This window comes from Eschrichtius robustus, chromosome 1 (assembly GCF_028021215.1).
Source record: "Eschrichtius robustus isolate mEscRob2 chromosome 1, mEscRob2.pri, whole genome shotgun sequence".
Lineage (NCBI taxonomy): Eukaryota > Metazoa > Chordata > Mammalia > Artiodactyla > Eschrichtiidae > Eschrichtius > Eschrichtius robustus.
This window is the reverse complement of record NC_090824.1, coordinates 42,943,894-42,960,245: the sequence shown is the minus strand read 5'-3', so window position 1 is coordinate 42,960,245 and position 16,352 is coordinate 42,943,894. Positions and strand designations below refer to the sequence as shown.

General features: G+C 41.3%; 1 protein-coding gene across 1 annotated transcript in view; it reads right to left on the bottom strand.

Moving 5' to 3' along the window:
- The window catches only part of ARMH4 (armadillo like helical domain containing 4), a 128,086-nt gene extending 122,655 nt beyond the window's left edge, over positions 1 to 5,431 (bottom strand). Inside the window, exon 1 of the mRNA XM_068525721.1 lies at positions 4,096 to 5,431. Within this exon, the coding sequence (XP_068381822.1) occupies positions 4,096 to 5,431 (1,336 nt within the window). The remainder of the gene's footprint in view (positions 1 to 4,095) is intronic.
- Between the last annotated feature and the right edge of the window lie 10,921 nt (positions 5,432 to 16,352).

Sequence of the window (16,352 nt, the reverse complement as noted above, 5' to 3'; positions counted from 1 at the left end):
CCACTGCAATAAGAAGCCCACGCACCGCAGTGAAGAGTAGCCCCCGCTCACCGCAACTAGAGAAAGCCCACGCGCAGCAACAAAGACCCAACGCAGCCAAAAATAAATAAATAAAACAAATAAATTTTTTCAAAAATGGGCATGGTATAATACTTTGAATAAGTGACTGCTGTTAGAGAAAGAAGAGTGAGAGCTAGAAATAGTAATGGGAATTTTTTAAATAACATTCAGAATTTCTCCACATCTCTCATTCTTCCCAATTCCTATAGAGAAAAAATATCTAATTATTTTAGATTGCTTTTAAAACCTGATCTTCAACCAGCTGAAGAACCAGCTGAATCAGAGAACTGACTATAATCTCAGGATCCTCATCTGTTCATGATACCCAAAAATGCCAAGAAATTATTGCATTCCCTGAAGAAGAGAATGTCTTAAGTAGTCCCTGGGCCCTAAAATGATTGGCATTTGAGGTGTTTACTTCTTTTTTTTTGAAATTTAAGGCATTTTAATGGAGTAAAAATTAAGAGTAAAAATTCAGGACACCCAGGGATAAAAGTCCATCTTCCAAGTATTGGAAGCCACCCCCAGTTCCTTGGTTGAATTTCCATCATCAGCTATTCACATATACCCACCCCTATTCCCTCTTTCTTTTCCAATGATGAGTAAAACACACAACCTGCACCCCCATCACATTTACAGAATTCCTGTATAAAGTTTCTCTAGAGCCTAACCTGCAGGAGTCAACAAATCTGAACACAGCCAGTAGGTTTGCTGAAAGTTGACTTCAAGAACGTGGTAGGATAATGCAATGGGTTGGTCATGACAGTTCATCAGTCACAGTTACCAGCCCTGCAGGGGGTGAGCCTAGACCTTAGACACCCCTCTTAGACAAATAAGGAAGGAAGGCCCTTAGATTTAATTTTGTCTTCCCCATTTCCAGATGGAGAAACTGAGGCCAACAGACTGGAAAAATTTTTATCAAGCTCAGTTGTGAAACCAGCTGACCACATCAGTGTGACTAAACCTTCTCGATTGATTAAAATGTCTTATTGGGCAGAAGAGTTCCAAAGTCCCTCTGCCAATGCAACCAGGTGCCACTGGCTTCGTTCAGAAACTAATTACTCTGCAGTTTCTCCAGCTCCTTCAGAAGCTCCTGGGATGAGACACAATCCAGGATATTTCTGAAGCACTCTTTTGACAATGTCACTCTCTGGGTGGAGAAAAGGTGAAAGTTATCGCCCTCCTGGGGGCTCCACAGACCGTAGTTGTCACATATCCCTCCCTCCTTGAGGTCACTAGGATCAGCATTTGTCCTGGGCAGGGGCTTTGAGGTCACTTAGTGATCTTGAGAAGGAGACTCAAGGAGGAAATCCAAACCTGTTCTGCAAAAGTGACGTTTCTTAAAACTAGATTGTGTGGGACTGAGTAGTTTACTTCTCAGAAATACTTGTAATCACCAGAAAATGGGTAGAAAAGCTTTTTGGCTATTCTCTTACTACTGCTGTCAGTAATCTCAATTTTTCACATTATTTTTAACTCTACAAAACAACAAAAAAAGTAAAGTTGAAAGGAATTATTTGACCATTCCTCTCTCTACCAAGAATATTTAGAAGCTTTTTGATTAATTTGGACAATGCAGGCAATCGGATTAGATAATTCTAGTCTGAATGGTTCTCTATCTTCATTTAGTCATTCAATGAACAGATATTTTCTGAGCACCTACTATGTGCCATATATTGTGCTATGTGCTGGGAATTAAAAGAAGTTGCCTGTTAAAAGACTGTAGTTAAGTGAGGCAATTATGACTAAGTAAGGAGCATATTCAATAATCAAAAAAAATAATCAATTACCAAATTCATTTTACTTTTTTAGGCTGTATTAATGGAAGCTAATGCAAGTCTAGTACATAAGAATCATGGATTCAACTGTGCAGTGAATAATCTGGAACTACATGATTTAATGCTCCAGGAATATCTTAAAGTGTAATGGAGAACTGAAATATACTTCTTGTTTGGTCATATTTAGTATTTTCATTGTCATGTGGACCCAACTTACAAAACATTTTCTGGAAGCTTCTACGAAAACTTCCAGTATACTAAGTCTTACAGTCTTTAAAAAATGAATTGGACATGTAAAATTCAATCTTTTATCATTTTAATTCAATTTCCATAACACTTTATAAAACATATTACTAACTTGCTATTTTCCATTAGCTGGAGTAACAGCTGTACATATTCCAAAACAATTTGGAATGAGCATATGCACATTACACTAAGTCTTTCCCTTCCCATTCTGTTATCTGACCAACTACACACAATAAAAGAAAAACATCATCCATCAGCAACAAATGCAAGGATTGTCAGCTCATAGCATTCACAGATGTAGAAGCCGAGAGGAAGTAGAAAGTGCAGAATCAAGCCAGCAGAGAGGATTTATCTGTACTGGTATTTTTTCCCCCTTACTTCTAGAAGAATTTCTTTTTAGGAAAACAAAGTCAAAGAACTCATATGGTTAATACTATGAGATAAATATTTACCTAAGGCTTTTTGGTAAGAAATATCAGGAATGTGAGTATTTTTTACAACAATGTATAAATAAGTATCCAACATTGTTGATTATATCATTTAAACATATAGCTAATTTTTTCCTGCAAATATACACATTTTCATAATAAAAGGTTTGAAAAATATTAATCTATATCAGGGTTTCTCAGATATATATATACACACACATATATATATTTTGGCTCAGATATATCTTGGTTGCTGTGCACTGTACGATGTTTAGCAGCATCTTGGCCTCTACCCCCAGATGCTCTCTGTTGTGACGACCAAAAATGTCTCCAGAAATAGGTAATGGAGATTAAGCGGTACAAACTTCCAGTTGCAAAATAAATGAGTCACAAGTATGAAATGTACAGTGTGGGGAATACAGTCAATAAATATGTAACGTCTTTGTATGGTGACAGCTGGTAACTAGACTTATCATGGTGAACATTTTGTAATGTATAGAAATACCAAAATCACCATGTTGTGCAACTAACTAGGAACTAACACAGTGTTTTAGGCCAATTCTATTTCAAAAACAAACTCATAGAAAAAGAGATCAGATTTGTGGTTACTAGAGGCAGGGGATGGGGGGAGGGGAAACTGGATGAAGGCAGTCAAAAGGTACAAACTTCCAGGTGTAAGATAAATAAGTACTAGTGATGTACAATATGATAAATATAATTAACACTGCCATATGTTATATATGAAAGTTAAGAGAGTAAATCCTAAGAGTTCTCATTACAAGAAAAAAAATGTTTTCCAATTTCTTTAAGTTTGTATCTATATGAGTTGATGGAAGTTCACTAAATTTACTGTGATAATCATTTCATGATGTATATAGGTGAAATCATTATGCCACACAACTTAAACTTACACAGTGCCATATGTCAATTACATTTCAATAAAACTGGAAAAAATGTCCCCAAACATTGCCAAATGAGTGGCACGGGGGCGGGCAGAAGGCATGACGCAAATTATTCCCATTTGAATACCACAGGTCTATATGCAGGGGTTATATTTGGATGTAATTTTTATGAAAAATGCATTTTTTATTTATTTACTTTTGTTTTTCATTAAAACTTAGATAACTTACTTCTAAATTGTCACTTTAAAAAAAAAAACATAACGGCTTCCCTGGTGGCGCAGTGATTGAGAATCTGCCTGCTAATGCAGGGGACACGGGTTCCAGCCCTGGTCTGGGAAGATCCCACATGCGGTGGAGCAACTAGGCCCGTGAGCCACAGCTACTGAGCCTGCGCGTCTGGAGCCTGTGCTCCGCAACAAGAGGGGCCGCGACAGTGAGAGGCCCGCGCACCGCGATGAAGAGTGGCCCCCGCTTGCCGCAACTAGAGAAAGCCCTCGCACAGAAACGAAGACCCAACACGGCCAAAAATAAATAAATAAAAATAAATTAAAAAAAAAAAAAAACATAAAACATCTAAAACATTACAACGTTATGTGTCAACTATATGTCAATTAAAAAATAATAAAACCAAACAGAAACATTCCAAGTTAAACAAAGCTTATTTTTCTTTCTTTCTTTTACCTTTAAATGTATTTCCCAATGGCTGATATGCCTCAGACTCATATTCTGGGATGGAAACAGTGGTCTCTAAGAACAGCCTGGCATTGTTCTCCTTGGCGGATTCCATGAAGTCTGCAGTATTTTGGACCAGGTTTTCCACAGAGACTTTCATACCTTCCACTGGACTTGTGGGAGTAAAGGAACTTTGATCAGTGAAGGCAGATGATCTCTCATCCCCACGTGCTATTAGCAGGGCTGTTCCCCTGTGTGCTTCCCCTTCAGGCAGCCTCAGAGCCGCATCTGCAGCCTCTGTCAAAGTTTCGCCCCCTTCCACGCCTTCCACACCATTACTGGTTGCTTGGGTTGTCTGAGACGTTTCCATGCTCACCTGAGTCTCTATATTGTCTCCAAGCTTTGGGGTCTTTATCTGGCTTACACTCTCTAATTTGGTGTCATCCCACTCAACACTTACGACGGAGACAGCTGGAACAGCTGTGCTGACACTCACTGTGACTTCTGGGGCTCCCAGCAGGCTGTCGGTTTCTGGCTCAACACTCAGGGTGGACTCGGAGGTTGCAAGCCAGTGCTCGGTGGCAGCAGCCTGGGTATTATCAGCTGTCATCTGGGAAGGCTCAGCGCCTGCTGTGGGCTCAGCACCAGGAAAAGAAGTTGTCTTATGCTCTGGGTCTGCTTCAAATTTCTCAGTCCTTGGACGGGTGGTTAGCAACTCTTTAGCATTCACATAGGATAAAGGCGAATGTCCCAGACTAACTCCTGCCTGATTTTCAGTTGCAAACAATTGATCATCCACGTAGTGCAGAAAACCTTGTGTTGCTTCGGTGATCCCTTCCACAATGGGCTGAATGATGGTACTACGGGAGGGTTCCTCCTTGTCATCAATATTCAGAGAAGCAGTTGGAGTGATAGGGTTGGTCAACATGGCCTTGGAAAGTCGGCTTTCGGGAGACATTCTCTCTGGCTGGCTGGAACCAAACACTTCTTCCCCTGCTGAGATCACTGGCTCAGTAGCAGTGTAAATGCCAGGGCTATCAGGCTGCATGAGCCCAGCTCCTATAGGAGAGGTTTCTTTGTTACTAGGGAATACTTTATTTAATGACATTGTTGATGGTCCTGCTAACACTATCATTGGTTCTTCAGAGACCAGAGTGTACTTTGAAGCAATGGAGTTATTTTCTAGGTCATCTATGTTCAGCCTCTCAGACTGCCCTTTATCTTCATGAACAGGTGCTATCTCCCTTCTTTCCACGTTGGGGAAGGCCAGACATTGTGTGGCAAAGCTGAGAAGTAGAAGGCTACAGAAAGCCAGACAAATGTGCAATACAACTGGTCTGCTCATAGTGGAAGAGAAACGTGCACATAAATTGGTAGAGCTGACAATTCCAGTAATTGAGTCCTGCAGAAAAATAAAGCATATCAAACTGTCATATAAATATATGTTGTAAATAAGCCCCTTTAAATTAAACCAGAAGTAAAATAATCTCCTTGACTCCCAGCTCAGAGACAGTACATAGGAGAGGAATGCTCTATTTCTTTGTACCTTTGAGACGTGGATAACCCAGTTCATTTTTCACTGCTGAATTTTCAGTTGATTTAACTTGAAGTTCTCTAGCAAAGGGTACACATAGTTACTAAGTTCGTTGTTTTTTAAATACCTACTTGAAATAAACTACCCTTGAAGTCACATTTGTAATATTCTCCCCAATTCTTCTATTAACCATGGAGTCAAATGACTACAGAAATAGCAACACATCCAGAAAATAAAAAGTAAATCTTAACGTTTACTTATATTACTTTCACAGAACCTTTTAAGTATGTTTCAAAACTTATTAAATATCATCATAAAATACTGAATACCAGTTTCATTCAAGAGTTTTTAAAGTATATAAATGACTTTCAATTAAAATTTATCTTTAAAATACTTAAATTGTTTTCTCTGCAACAACTATAAAAATTATAGGCAAAACCTTCATGTCTCAAAAAAAAAAGATTAGAAAAGGTAAAATCATTAAACAATGTAAACAAGTGTGTTTTTTGAAAAAAACTTTTTTAAGAGAACCAAAACACATTTTAAATTAGCAGTCTTTACTGAATGCACATTATTGTAAGATTAAGATTTATTGTATTTTTTTACAAACTGCTCACACTCTCATGACAACTAAACTTATATTAAAACTGCTAATTTCCCCCCAAACTTAAGGGTTTTAGGTCTTATCTATCCCATCATCAGAAAGTTCTTAGATACTGTGGGTTTTCTAGAAAATTAAACCTAGGAATGAAAATTCTAAATCTAAATATAAAGACCTTATCTTTATAAAAGTTATACTTTTCCTTTCTTCCATGTCTGATCATTAAACTATCTGGGTTAAGCATGTGATGTGCACACATCAAATACAAAAACTGACATTTTCATAGGGTATTCTCCCCTTAAGGAGTCTGAAGCTTCCACATGTTACCCCATTCAGTCTTACAGGTCCTTTTGAGATAGAGAAAAGGTCACGTGCTCAGGGCATAATCTAGACAGCTGAAGAGAAAAAGAAGGTTGAATTTTTCTACATGAGGAAAGAGGAATCCAGGAATTCGGAGCTGAGGCATCTTGCTCAACTACCAGCACCACATGATTGAATTATCTTGGAAGCAGCTCCTCCAGCCCCAGTCAGGCCTTCAGATGACTGCAACCCCAGCTGCTATCTTGACTGCAACTTCTTGAGAGACCTTGAGTCAGAACAACCCAGCTAAGCTACTCCCAAATTCCTAATACACAGACATGGGATGAAATAATAAATATTTATTGCCACCAAGTCGGCGGTAATTTTCTACACAGAAATCCTGAATCCACAGTTCTTTGGGAGAATACAGGAATGGGAAGATGTCATGAGATGCCATGTGCAGAAAAGGAACAGCATATCAGGGATCATAAATTTAGAAGCAGAAGAAAACTGAAGCCAGAGATGACTAGGAGAAATGTAAGCCACCCCACCCAAGAATCCTCAGAGATGGTGAAAGCGATGCTAAATTTCCTCATATGTAGGATGAGAGGTTGAAGCAATTGTATTTAAATATTAAATTACATACAGGTAGCTAGCATTATTTTAAAAGGAGAGGATATGAGAAAGATATTTGAAAAAGAGGGAATAGCATGTGCACATTCTGGACATTAGTTATCCCTATACTTTGGATGAGCCATAAAGCATCCCAGTTCATACCCAGGTAACAGAATTAGTAGCAGTATTTGGCCTGCTGCCTCTATTTTCCTTCCTTAAAACAAAAACATATGATAGCTGTAAAGCAAGAGTGCTCACAGTTGATGAAACTACACCTTTGATTTCTGAAAATACAAGCTGAACTGTATAAACTATACAGTCAAAGATACATAAAAGCTATAGAACTCTCTGGTTCATTTCTGATCTGTTCAGAGATCTGCCCTTTCCTATACAAATATTTCTCCCATTCAGTGAAATCTTACTCAACACCCCAGGAGATGGAGGGTGTGGCCTAAAAGTTGGGTTTCCATGACCCCATGCTTCTGGATAAAAACCTGAAAAAAACAGACCATCATGAGTGGCAGTAGAGTTTAGAGGGGCATAGACAGGCATGAGAAAAATGAATCCTAGCTTTATTGTTGTTAAAACATGCTATGTGATACTGGACAAACGGCCGCAGTTTCTCCTTTGACAGAATGAGGAGTTAAACAAAATAATCTTTGAACTCCTTTCTATCTCCATGATTCCATTTTCATATTTTATCTATAGAACACAAAATAAAAATACAAATGTTTTCATTTTCCCACAATTTTCCCACAATTTTGCCATCAAGTCACCCAAATGATTGCACGAATGCCTCACATTTTATTTATATGTTCTGGAGCCATGTGAACTGAGAGGAGAATTTTATGAACAAATCAGATTTGGAGGGTAGTGGGGACAAACAATAAAGATGTAATATAGCCTCTACTGCCTTTCCAAAACAGATTTTTCCTTCAAGGTTTCATTTTCATCTACATCTTGAGCTTTAGAATTTTGGGGTGAAGGGAATTCTGCCATTGCTCTAAAAGACTTCCCTTCTGGAATTAAGTGTCAGCCACCTGCTTTCTAAATCCAATTACGACAGAAAAAGTGGGGTGAATTGCAAGCCTATTCTATGTCTGCATATTCCAGCCATATGCTCCTTCTCCCCACTATTCAAAGTGACGCCTGAACTTTAAAAGAAGCAGAAAAGACAGCCTGTAGGAACGGCAGCAGGGAACACATCTGCAACTCAGATAAACTGGTAGATGACCTTCAAGTTCCAGGTCTTTCTCTGTCTTTCCAAGCACAGCGCAGGTTCACATAGCCACTCCCATGAGTTTGGTGTCCTTCGCTGGGAGCTGCATGATGTTAGAGAATAAATAAGGAAAGACTGACCCTTGTCAATTCAATGACAATATTTCAGCCTCAATAACCATCTGCAATCACATTTTGAAGGCTCTAGGCCTTTCCTTTTTTCCTCAACATTGTCTCCTGTCCCTGACAAAGTGCCTGGCACAGAGGAAATGTTTAGTAAATACTGGCTGATGTCTACCGCCCTGCTTTGCTGGAGGAGGGGGAGGGAGGGGAGATTTCATTGCTTATTAGAAATTGGGTCTTAATTATCTTAAATTAACTCAAATATCAGAATATTTAACAAACAAAACATTTCTCTAACTTCTCCTTTACACTGTGACTTTGGAGGCTCCTTTCTTTTCACTATATTCGTCAGTGCAAATTAATTCAGATAAATGAACTCTCACCCAGTTGCTAACTGATAGTGGACATTCGCTTCTAATAGCTTAAAAAGCATCTCTTTCTGAGCAAGTCATAGCACTATGTCATTCGCTATCAAGGTATCCTAATGGCTTGGCAGTCCTCTGAACAATTTACTGCGTTTCTGCCACCAGTGAGCAGATAAGCTGTTCTGTCAAGCCTTATCTTCGACAATCTTAAATAGATACAGTCCAGAATCTGTTTCTTTGTCAAGTCTAAGCATATTCAAGTTTCAAAGACAAATGAAAGGCAACATAAAAAAATACAGCCTTAGCCGTCTTGTTAGACTTAATAATCAGGTTTTTTTCAAACACTTGGTCAATATTTTTCCAACTAAAATGTATGCTGCCCTTGTTCAGTGTGTTACCAAAATGCGGACACAAAAGGGAAACAGTGTGTTCAATCATTTCTCATCAGTGACAAAGCTGCTTTTTTCAAAGCAAGTTGAGTTTCATGTATAATATATAAGGAACATGAGCATTGCCCTAAGGGTACTCAAGACACAGGAGGCCTGTAGAGTATGCCAAAAAACTAGTGACAATCTGCCTGATATTTTCCTTTGGGGGGGATAAACACAAATACCATAAATAGCTGATGTGGAGCTTTGGGAAGAAAGCTGCCTTAGATTTTCTTTGTCTACTGGATGTTACTTGGATGCCACCTCAAACACACCATCTTCATGTAAACTGTGGTGTCATCTTGAACTCTTCTCTCCTATATATTCCAGATTCACAACTTCTGTGGATCCTTCCCTCATAATATCTCTTGGAATTGTCCCTTCTTGGGGACACTGGATTGTCATTATTTTAACTGCCTCTAACTGATGATCTTGATCAGACTCTCTCCTCTCCAATCCATTTTATACGGTCCAGATGGTTTACTCTTAAGAAAAAAAATGACAATAATCAATCAAAAATGGCTACCATTCAGGGGATGCCAAGTGTTTTAAGTGTCTTATGTAAATTATGTTATTTAATCCTTTACAACAACCTAATGAGATAGGTACTACCATTATCCTTTCCTTTTTTTTTTTCTTTTTTTTTTTTTTGGTGAGAAAACTACCATCTTACAGAGGTTAATTAACTTGCCTGTGTGATCGTGTCTGTCGGACACCAAGTTTCCTGCCTTTGGCACTGCAACCCTCTGCCTTCCCAAAACACATCATCTAATGACCCCAAACATACAATTGCCAAACTCCACATCTATAATGCAACCCCACACCACCAGTGCCCGGTACAAACACCATCGCCAGTTGGTATATTGCCCTCTTACGTGCCTTACTCATTTCAGCTTCCCAAGTTTTGCTCATGCCATTGCACTAGCCAGAATGCTCCCTCCTTCTTCCCTACCCCAGATATCCAAACCCTGGTCCCACAGGTCACGTCCTGTTTACTAACTGCTGTCACAAAACTGCCTGGCCCGTTCTCTTCCCACCCTTCTCCTAGCTTCTCCAGCACAAATCGTCATGTCTGTAAGCCTTACCACCTCAAATAAAATTATGTTCTTTGCATGCAAACACTAGTCTTTCAGCTTCCTTTACCATATAATTGCTAATAATGGTAGACACATAGGAGAGGTGTTCGATAAATATTCAGTGGCATAAAGTGAATATAAATAACCATTTAAAATGTGAAAAAGAATGTTCAGAATCTCTATTTTATACTACACAATGTTCAATGACATTTCACGGTCTATCCATGTCTAACTGTACGTTTTGTTCATCACCTAGTCAATTTTGGCTACTTATCCAGTGTGTGATTTTAATAATAGTAATAATTTCTGTATTCTCATTTCTGCTATATTATAGGTTTCCAGTGTGTATTTCATTTAAAAAAATAAAAAAAAGAGAGAGAGAGAGAGAGAGGTCACCAGGAACAAGGGACAAGTTTCAGAGCTTCAGGTTAACTTGCTTCCCAATTCCCCTTCACCTTTCAAAATCCAATTAGTAATTCTTTAATTGATAATGGGAAAAGAAAACTCTTTGCCTTCTTCGTTTGTGTCTTAATAATCTTTCCATTTTGTGTTTTTCCTGATCCTCAATGATAATTTCGCCATTGTCTTACCTTTTCTTTTTTTAATCCTTAAGGCTCTCATTGCCAAGCCTATTTCATTTGTCTGAAGCAGAGCTTAGCAAGACTCTGACCCTATTAACCCAGCTGTGGCACACAGCATTAAGGTACCCCATTTGTGATTCACTACTATTCACTGTTATTGACTACTGTTACTTGGCCTGATATATTGGCTTTAAGATGACTGACCTCAGTCATCCTTCACTATAAATTAAGTGGCTGGAATGACAGATGATCCTCTCAGTAGCATGTTCAACCACAGTGGAAGGAGGGAGAATAGAGTAACCACAAAGAAAAATCATAGCCCCACAGGAGAAAAGTGGCATCGTGCTGACAGGGAAGAGGATAAGTAGGCTGGGGTCAAGACGATTACTCTGGCAACTGCCAGCAAAGTGCTTTACCATTCCTGCAGACCACAACTAAATTCTATGTATCAAGCCCACAAGCTTTATTCTCTACAATTTAGTGATGGAGACAAATGAAGATATCTGTGTTTATCACTCCCAGTGGATAATCCTATCCCTGGGAAAAGAAGCTGGACTTGAAGCTTTAAAGCTGGCTTCGAGTTCCAACTCTATCTTGGGCAAATCACTGAAACTCAGTTTCTTCTTTGCAAAATGGAGATAATAATGCTCATTCTGTTTTCTTCAAAGGTTGAAAGACCAACAAAAGTGAAAATAGACATAAAAATGGTTTGAAGAAAAAAATGTTTAAGCATCATACAATTTAAGACATATTATTGTGGTACTGCCTTTCATTCCCCTCAAAATACCGAAATATGAGCAGTCTGAAACATCCATAACATCCTTTTTCTCCTAAGCTATTTCCATGGAACTTCCCCTTTCAGCTTTTCATGTAGACCAAATGACCTGGGAATTGTCTGATGTTTGCAGAATTCCATCCTAATCAATCTTGGTCAACAAGCTCCTGTCCATCCATCATACAGTTCTTTTCAATGACCCAATGGGACACTTCATTTCTGTTCTCTGTAGTTCACAAACCTCATTTGCTTGACAAAATCTCTAAAACTAGCTGGCATTTAAGGAGAAAGTAATCCCCAGGTAGACATTTCACGGAATAAGCATAATCTCTAACATTTCAAGCTGAAACTTGATTCAGATACTTTTCTTATAATCACCAAGTAAACACAATATGAAAAAACAGGACTGACTACACATCTTAATTAGAGAGTGAGCTTTCATTTTACAGAGATTAAACTCAGGTTCTCTCTGAGCCAGCTTCCCTATGTGAGAATACACAAATTCAATGAACAAAAATACAATTCGTTACACAAGTTTTCAGGCAAACACCTGCTGAATAAAAAGTGAAATACAACTTTAGTTGACGAGTAGAAATTTTCCATAGCAGGTAAGCCCATCGTCCGCATTTTGATCCTATACTTATATTTAGCATCAAACCATTTCCATAAAACCAAATTATGATATTGAAAGGTCTAGCAGGAAATGCTGAATATAACGTTAAGAAGCCTCCCATGAAAACAAAGACATCCACATCTCCCTAATTGGCTCTGTTGCTGTAGCTACCTTAGACTTGCTGAGTCTTGGGAGTTTTGTGAATAAATACAACCAATATCAAGTCTGCTGCATAAGTGCTTGGTTCATAATATGACAAATATAACAACTCTACCTTATTCATAAGAGTAAGTCAGGCTACCCTTAAATCCACTGTGTGTCCGTGTTCTGATACTGTGAAATCTCACCCACTTTTGAGTTTCTTTCAGTAGATGCTACAGTGGGATTCTGCCTGCAAGTGAGCAGAAAGTGGGTCAGTGACTGACTCTGTAGGTGTTTAAACGAGACTCCTTGGAGCCCAACAGCATCACTTGTGATGAAGGAAATTCACAAAGAGGAGGGGAGACATGCAAATTCTGGCCACACATTTTGCTCCCTAAGGAAAAAAACAATCCTTCAGAGTTCTATGGATGGTTTTGGGAGCCACTCCCTCTTCCCCTTAAGTTTCAAACTAAAACTTCCATAGAAAGAAAGCAGACTCTTTAAAGCAGCCTCTCTCCTCTCCTCCACAGCAGCTCTACACTGAAATGAGGTGCCAAGAGCCTGGCAGATCCTCGGCATCAGCTTGGGAAGGCAAAGATTTCTTATCTTTGAGAACTCCAAACTCTTGAAGGTCCTATATTTTGTGCGCCCGGCCGATTTTTCGCCAGCCCGGCTCTGCATGTTGGGAATGTACACAGGTCGGGTTCTGTCAGTGACCAGGACGCACATGCGACATCTGGGCACCTCCAGGTATCACCTTGCAACCATTCTGGAGTCAAACCCGCAGGCCCTCTTTCCAATTAAGTGACCTTTCCAAGGAGCATGCTCCTCTGCCGTGTCGTGGGGGACCGGTCAGGGTCTGAGCAAGGAGGTTCCGTGACATCCTTGCGCTAAACACTCAACTGTTTGTTTTCTGCAAAGTAACACAACACATTTCGGTGGCCACCACAGCCCCCATTAGCTCCTCGGCTGCTCGCACTGACTGGCATCGGGGTCATTGCAATCGATGCTTTGAAAGGAGCAAATCTTAGTCTTCGGGAACTTCTCTACCACCGCTGTGAGACTGAGAGGGGAGGGAGAGAAGAAAGAAAAGCCCACACAAAAGCAGCCAGCCCTGCAAGCTCCGCCAGCACAAAGGCCCGCTCGCTGGTGTGGAGCCGTGAGGCTGGGCTGGAGCGAGGAGAGAGGCCAGTCCTCCGAGGCCTGCGCGCCTCGCCCCACGCTCCCGGAGCTGCCCCCGAGCCCCCCGCGCCGGGGCACCGCGTTCCGGCGGGGGCGCAGGGCGCACACCTGGCGCGTCCCGGGCTGCCGCGGTCCCCGGGCTGCACAGCTCCCGGGGCGGCCCCGAGCCGCCAGGGGCTCCGGCTCCGTCTCTGCCCGGGCGCACCGTCTGCAGCCGCGGTCGCCCGAGTGGCAGAAGCCTGGCCCGTCCTCACCTGTGCGCCTTCAGCCGCGCAGCGCGCAGAGGAGAGCTGTGGTGCCCGCGCTCGGCATCCCCGCGGCGGCCGCTGCAGCGGTGGCGGCTCCCTCCGCTGTCTGGGACGCCAGGGGGAGGGCGCTTCGCTTTGTTGCTTATTCATGAGGCCGCGGCTAAGGCTGGGGATTGGGCGGCGGGAAGATGTGCCCGCCCCGGCTCGGCGAGCACGGACAAGAGGGCCGTCGCCCCGCGCCCCTCAGCGCCCACTTCCCCGTCTCCGCTCCCGCGATGGGGACGAGGCGCGGGGCCGCGCGGGTCCTACCAGCGTCCGGGCTCCCGCGACCCCTTCGGAGCCTCCCTGCCCTCCTGCCCCGCTTCGAAACCTGGGCTTCTGCGGCAGCTCTCCCTTAGTGCCTACAGAGAAGAGACCAGGGCACCGTTTTCTCTAGAAGAGCCCTAATTTCTCTGGTCCGTGACTGGGGCGAGGGGCGTTAAGTTGGAGGCCGCCGGTTGTTCCTTGTGAAAACTGTACGGCTTAGCCCTCAGCCGTGCCCCTAAGTAGGACCCGGTAAAGTAGCCCTACACAAAGTGTTCCCTTCTCAATCAGCGAAGAAGTCGAAAATAAGGAGTAATAAGAAGGACTGTTTCTTGAGCCCTTACTCCTGCCGGGCACAATGCTAGGTGCTTCACTCATTACCTGCTTTTAATCTACTCAACAACCCTCAAATATAGATATTGGTAATCCGCTCAATTTAACAAAGGAGGAAGTTGAGGTTGAAGGCTGTGCAAGTTGCCCAAGGTTTTATGGCTAAGGTGGCCACTGGGAATTCATGACCTTCGTTCTTGAGTCTCTCAAGGACTCAATTTCCTTTATCTGATCCTCCTAATTTTGGATAGAATCTAAAGGCCCATTCTAGAAGAACCCCACAGCACTTTACATTTGCAATGCACTTTCCACATACATCATCTCTTGTACTTATTAACTCCCTTCTTTATAATAGCTTAGTCCGCTTTGTAGCTATTTGTAAACATCTTGAAGTCAGAGCAAAGTCTTGTTCACCTTGGACCTCCACATCTAACACAATGCACAACTATGCACTATCTTTCCTACTCCACCTCTCTTTAAAATATATTATGAAATATATTATGTTTGTATTTCCAGAAAGGTAGTCAAATAGGTGTCAAATGCATCTGATTGAACTGAATCTGTAAGATCTGTTTTTGATGTGTATTCAGTGTAATACAATATAATACACTGTACTGTGACCAGGCCTTCTACATGGATTCAAGACCCACCAGATGGATAAGCCACACATCCAGCCGAACCAAGATGTGTTTCAACATTTTATTTTCTGCTTCTGCTGCTTCTGTGCCCCCCTCCCCGGGGGCTGGGAGGCCAGCGCTTGTGGTTCAGTGCAGAGCCTGGGGTCCCTCAGCCCCGCTGGCTGTTCCCTTTGCACAGGGAGCTGCAGAGCCTCCTCCACCCTCCTTACCTCCGCTGCCCACACTCCAGCTGGGCCAGGGCTGGAGGGGCCTTGTGATGAGTCCCAGGAGTTGCCCTCGTGCCTGGGAATGCAGGGACATGGACCCGGGGGTTCAGAAGTCTGAAGCTTCCCATCTACTTCTTAAGGCCACTGCAAGTGAAAGATGTAAAATGTAATAACGTTTTCTGGCCATGAGACATGACTTTTGTTAAACAACAAGAAGGTGTGTGTGCGTGTGGGTTCACGTTGAAAGATAGTAAATATTCTATATAATGAATATAGCAATATGTACATCCAGGATTTGGGCTTTTGGTTATTGATGGCCTGGTGGATTGTTTAGAAAACATTGTTTAAGAAAAATGGGCTAGCAGCTATTGGATTTTCACTCAGAAGCATGTTCACTTATGTAGATGCCACTTTAAGCTTGATCAGAATTAAAGGTGAGATTTCTTATATGAAAAAAAAACATTTTATTTTCATGTCAGTTGTTTGAAATTCAGACCGTATCTCATAAAAATAATGTTATATAGTATAGTGAGATTCCCAGCTCGACTGCAAAATTGATTCTATTTGACCCAAATGCAGTTAAATAATAGTACTAATAAAAACAACAAAATCAATCAGGTGGACCAAAGGACCAAGCAGAATAGGAGAAGCCAGCAGGAGAAAGGGATTCCAGCTCTCCATGCATCTAGAGCCAGCCCTACACACAAACTTGAAATATTCAGTTTCTTTGACATCTTCCTGGCTCCCATTCTGCATCTCTCTCAAATATCCTAGTGTTTTTCTTAGAGACCGTAATACTCTTAAGTCCCAACTATAGAACTCCACTTCCCAGACTGCCTTATTCTCAAAGTTTTCCATTCTCCAAAATTACCTTTCTCCCATAGTAGAATTCCTATTTCCCTTTTCCTTGATACAAATTATTTCAGCTTGCAGTTAAAGTGATCTTATTGGAACTCATTTATACTAGTCCTTTATCCTTCCCCCAATGG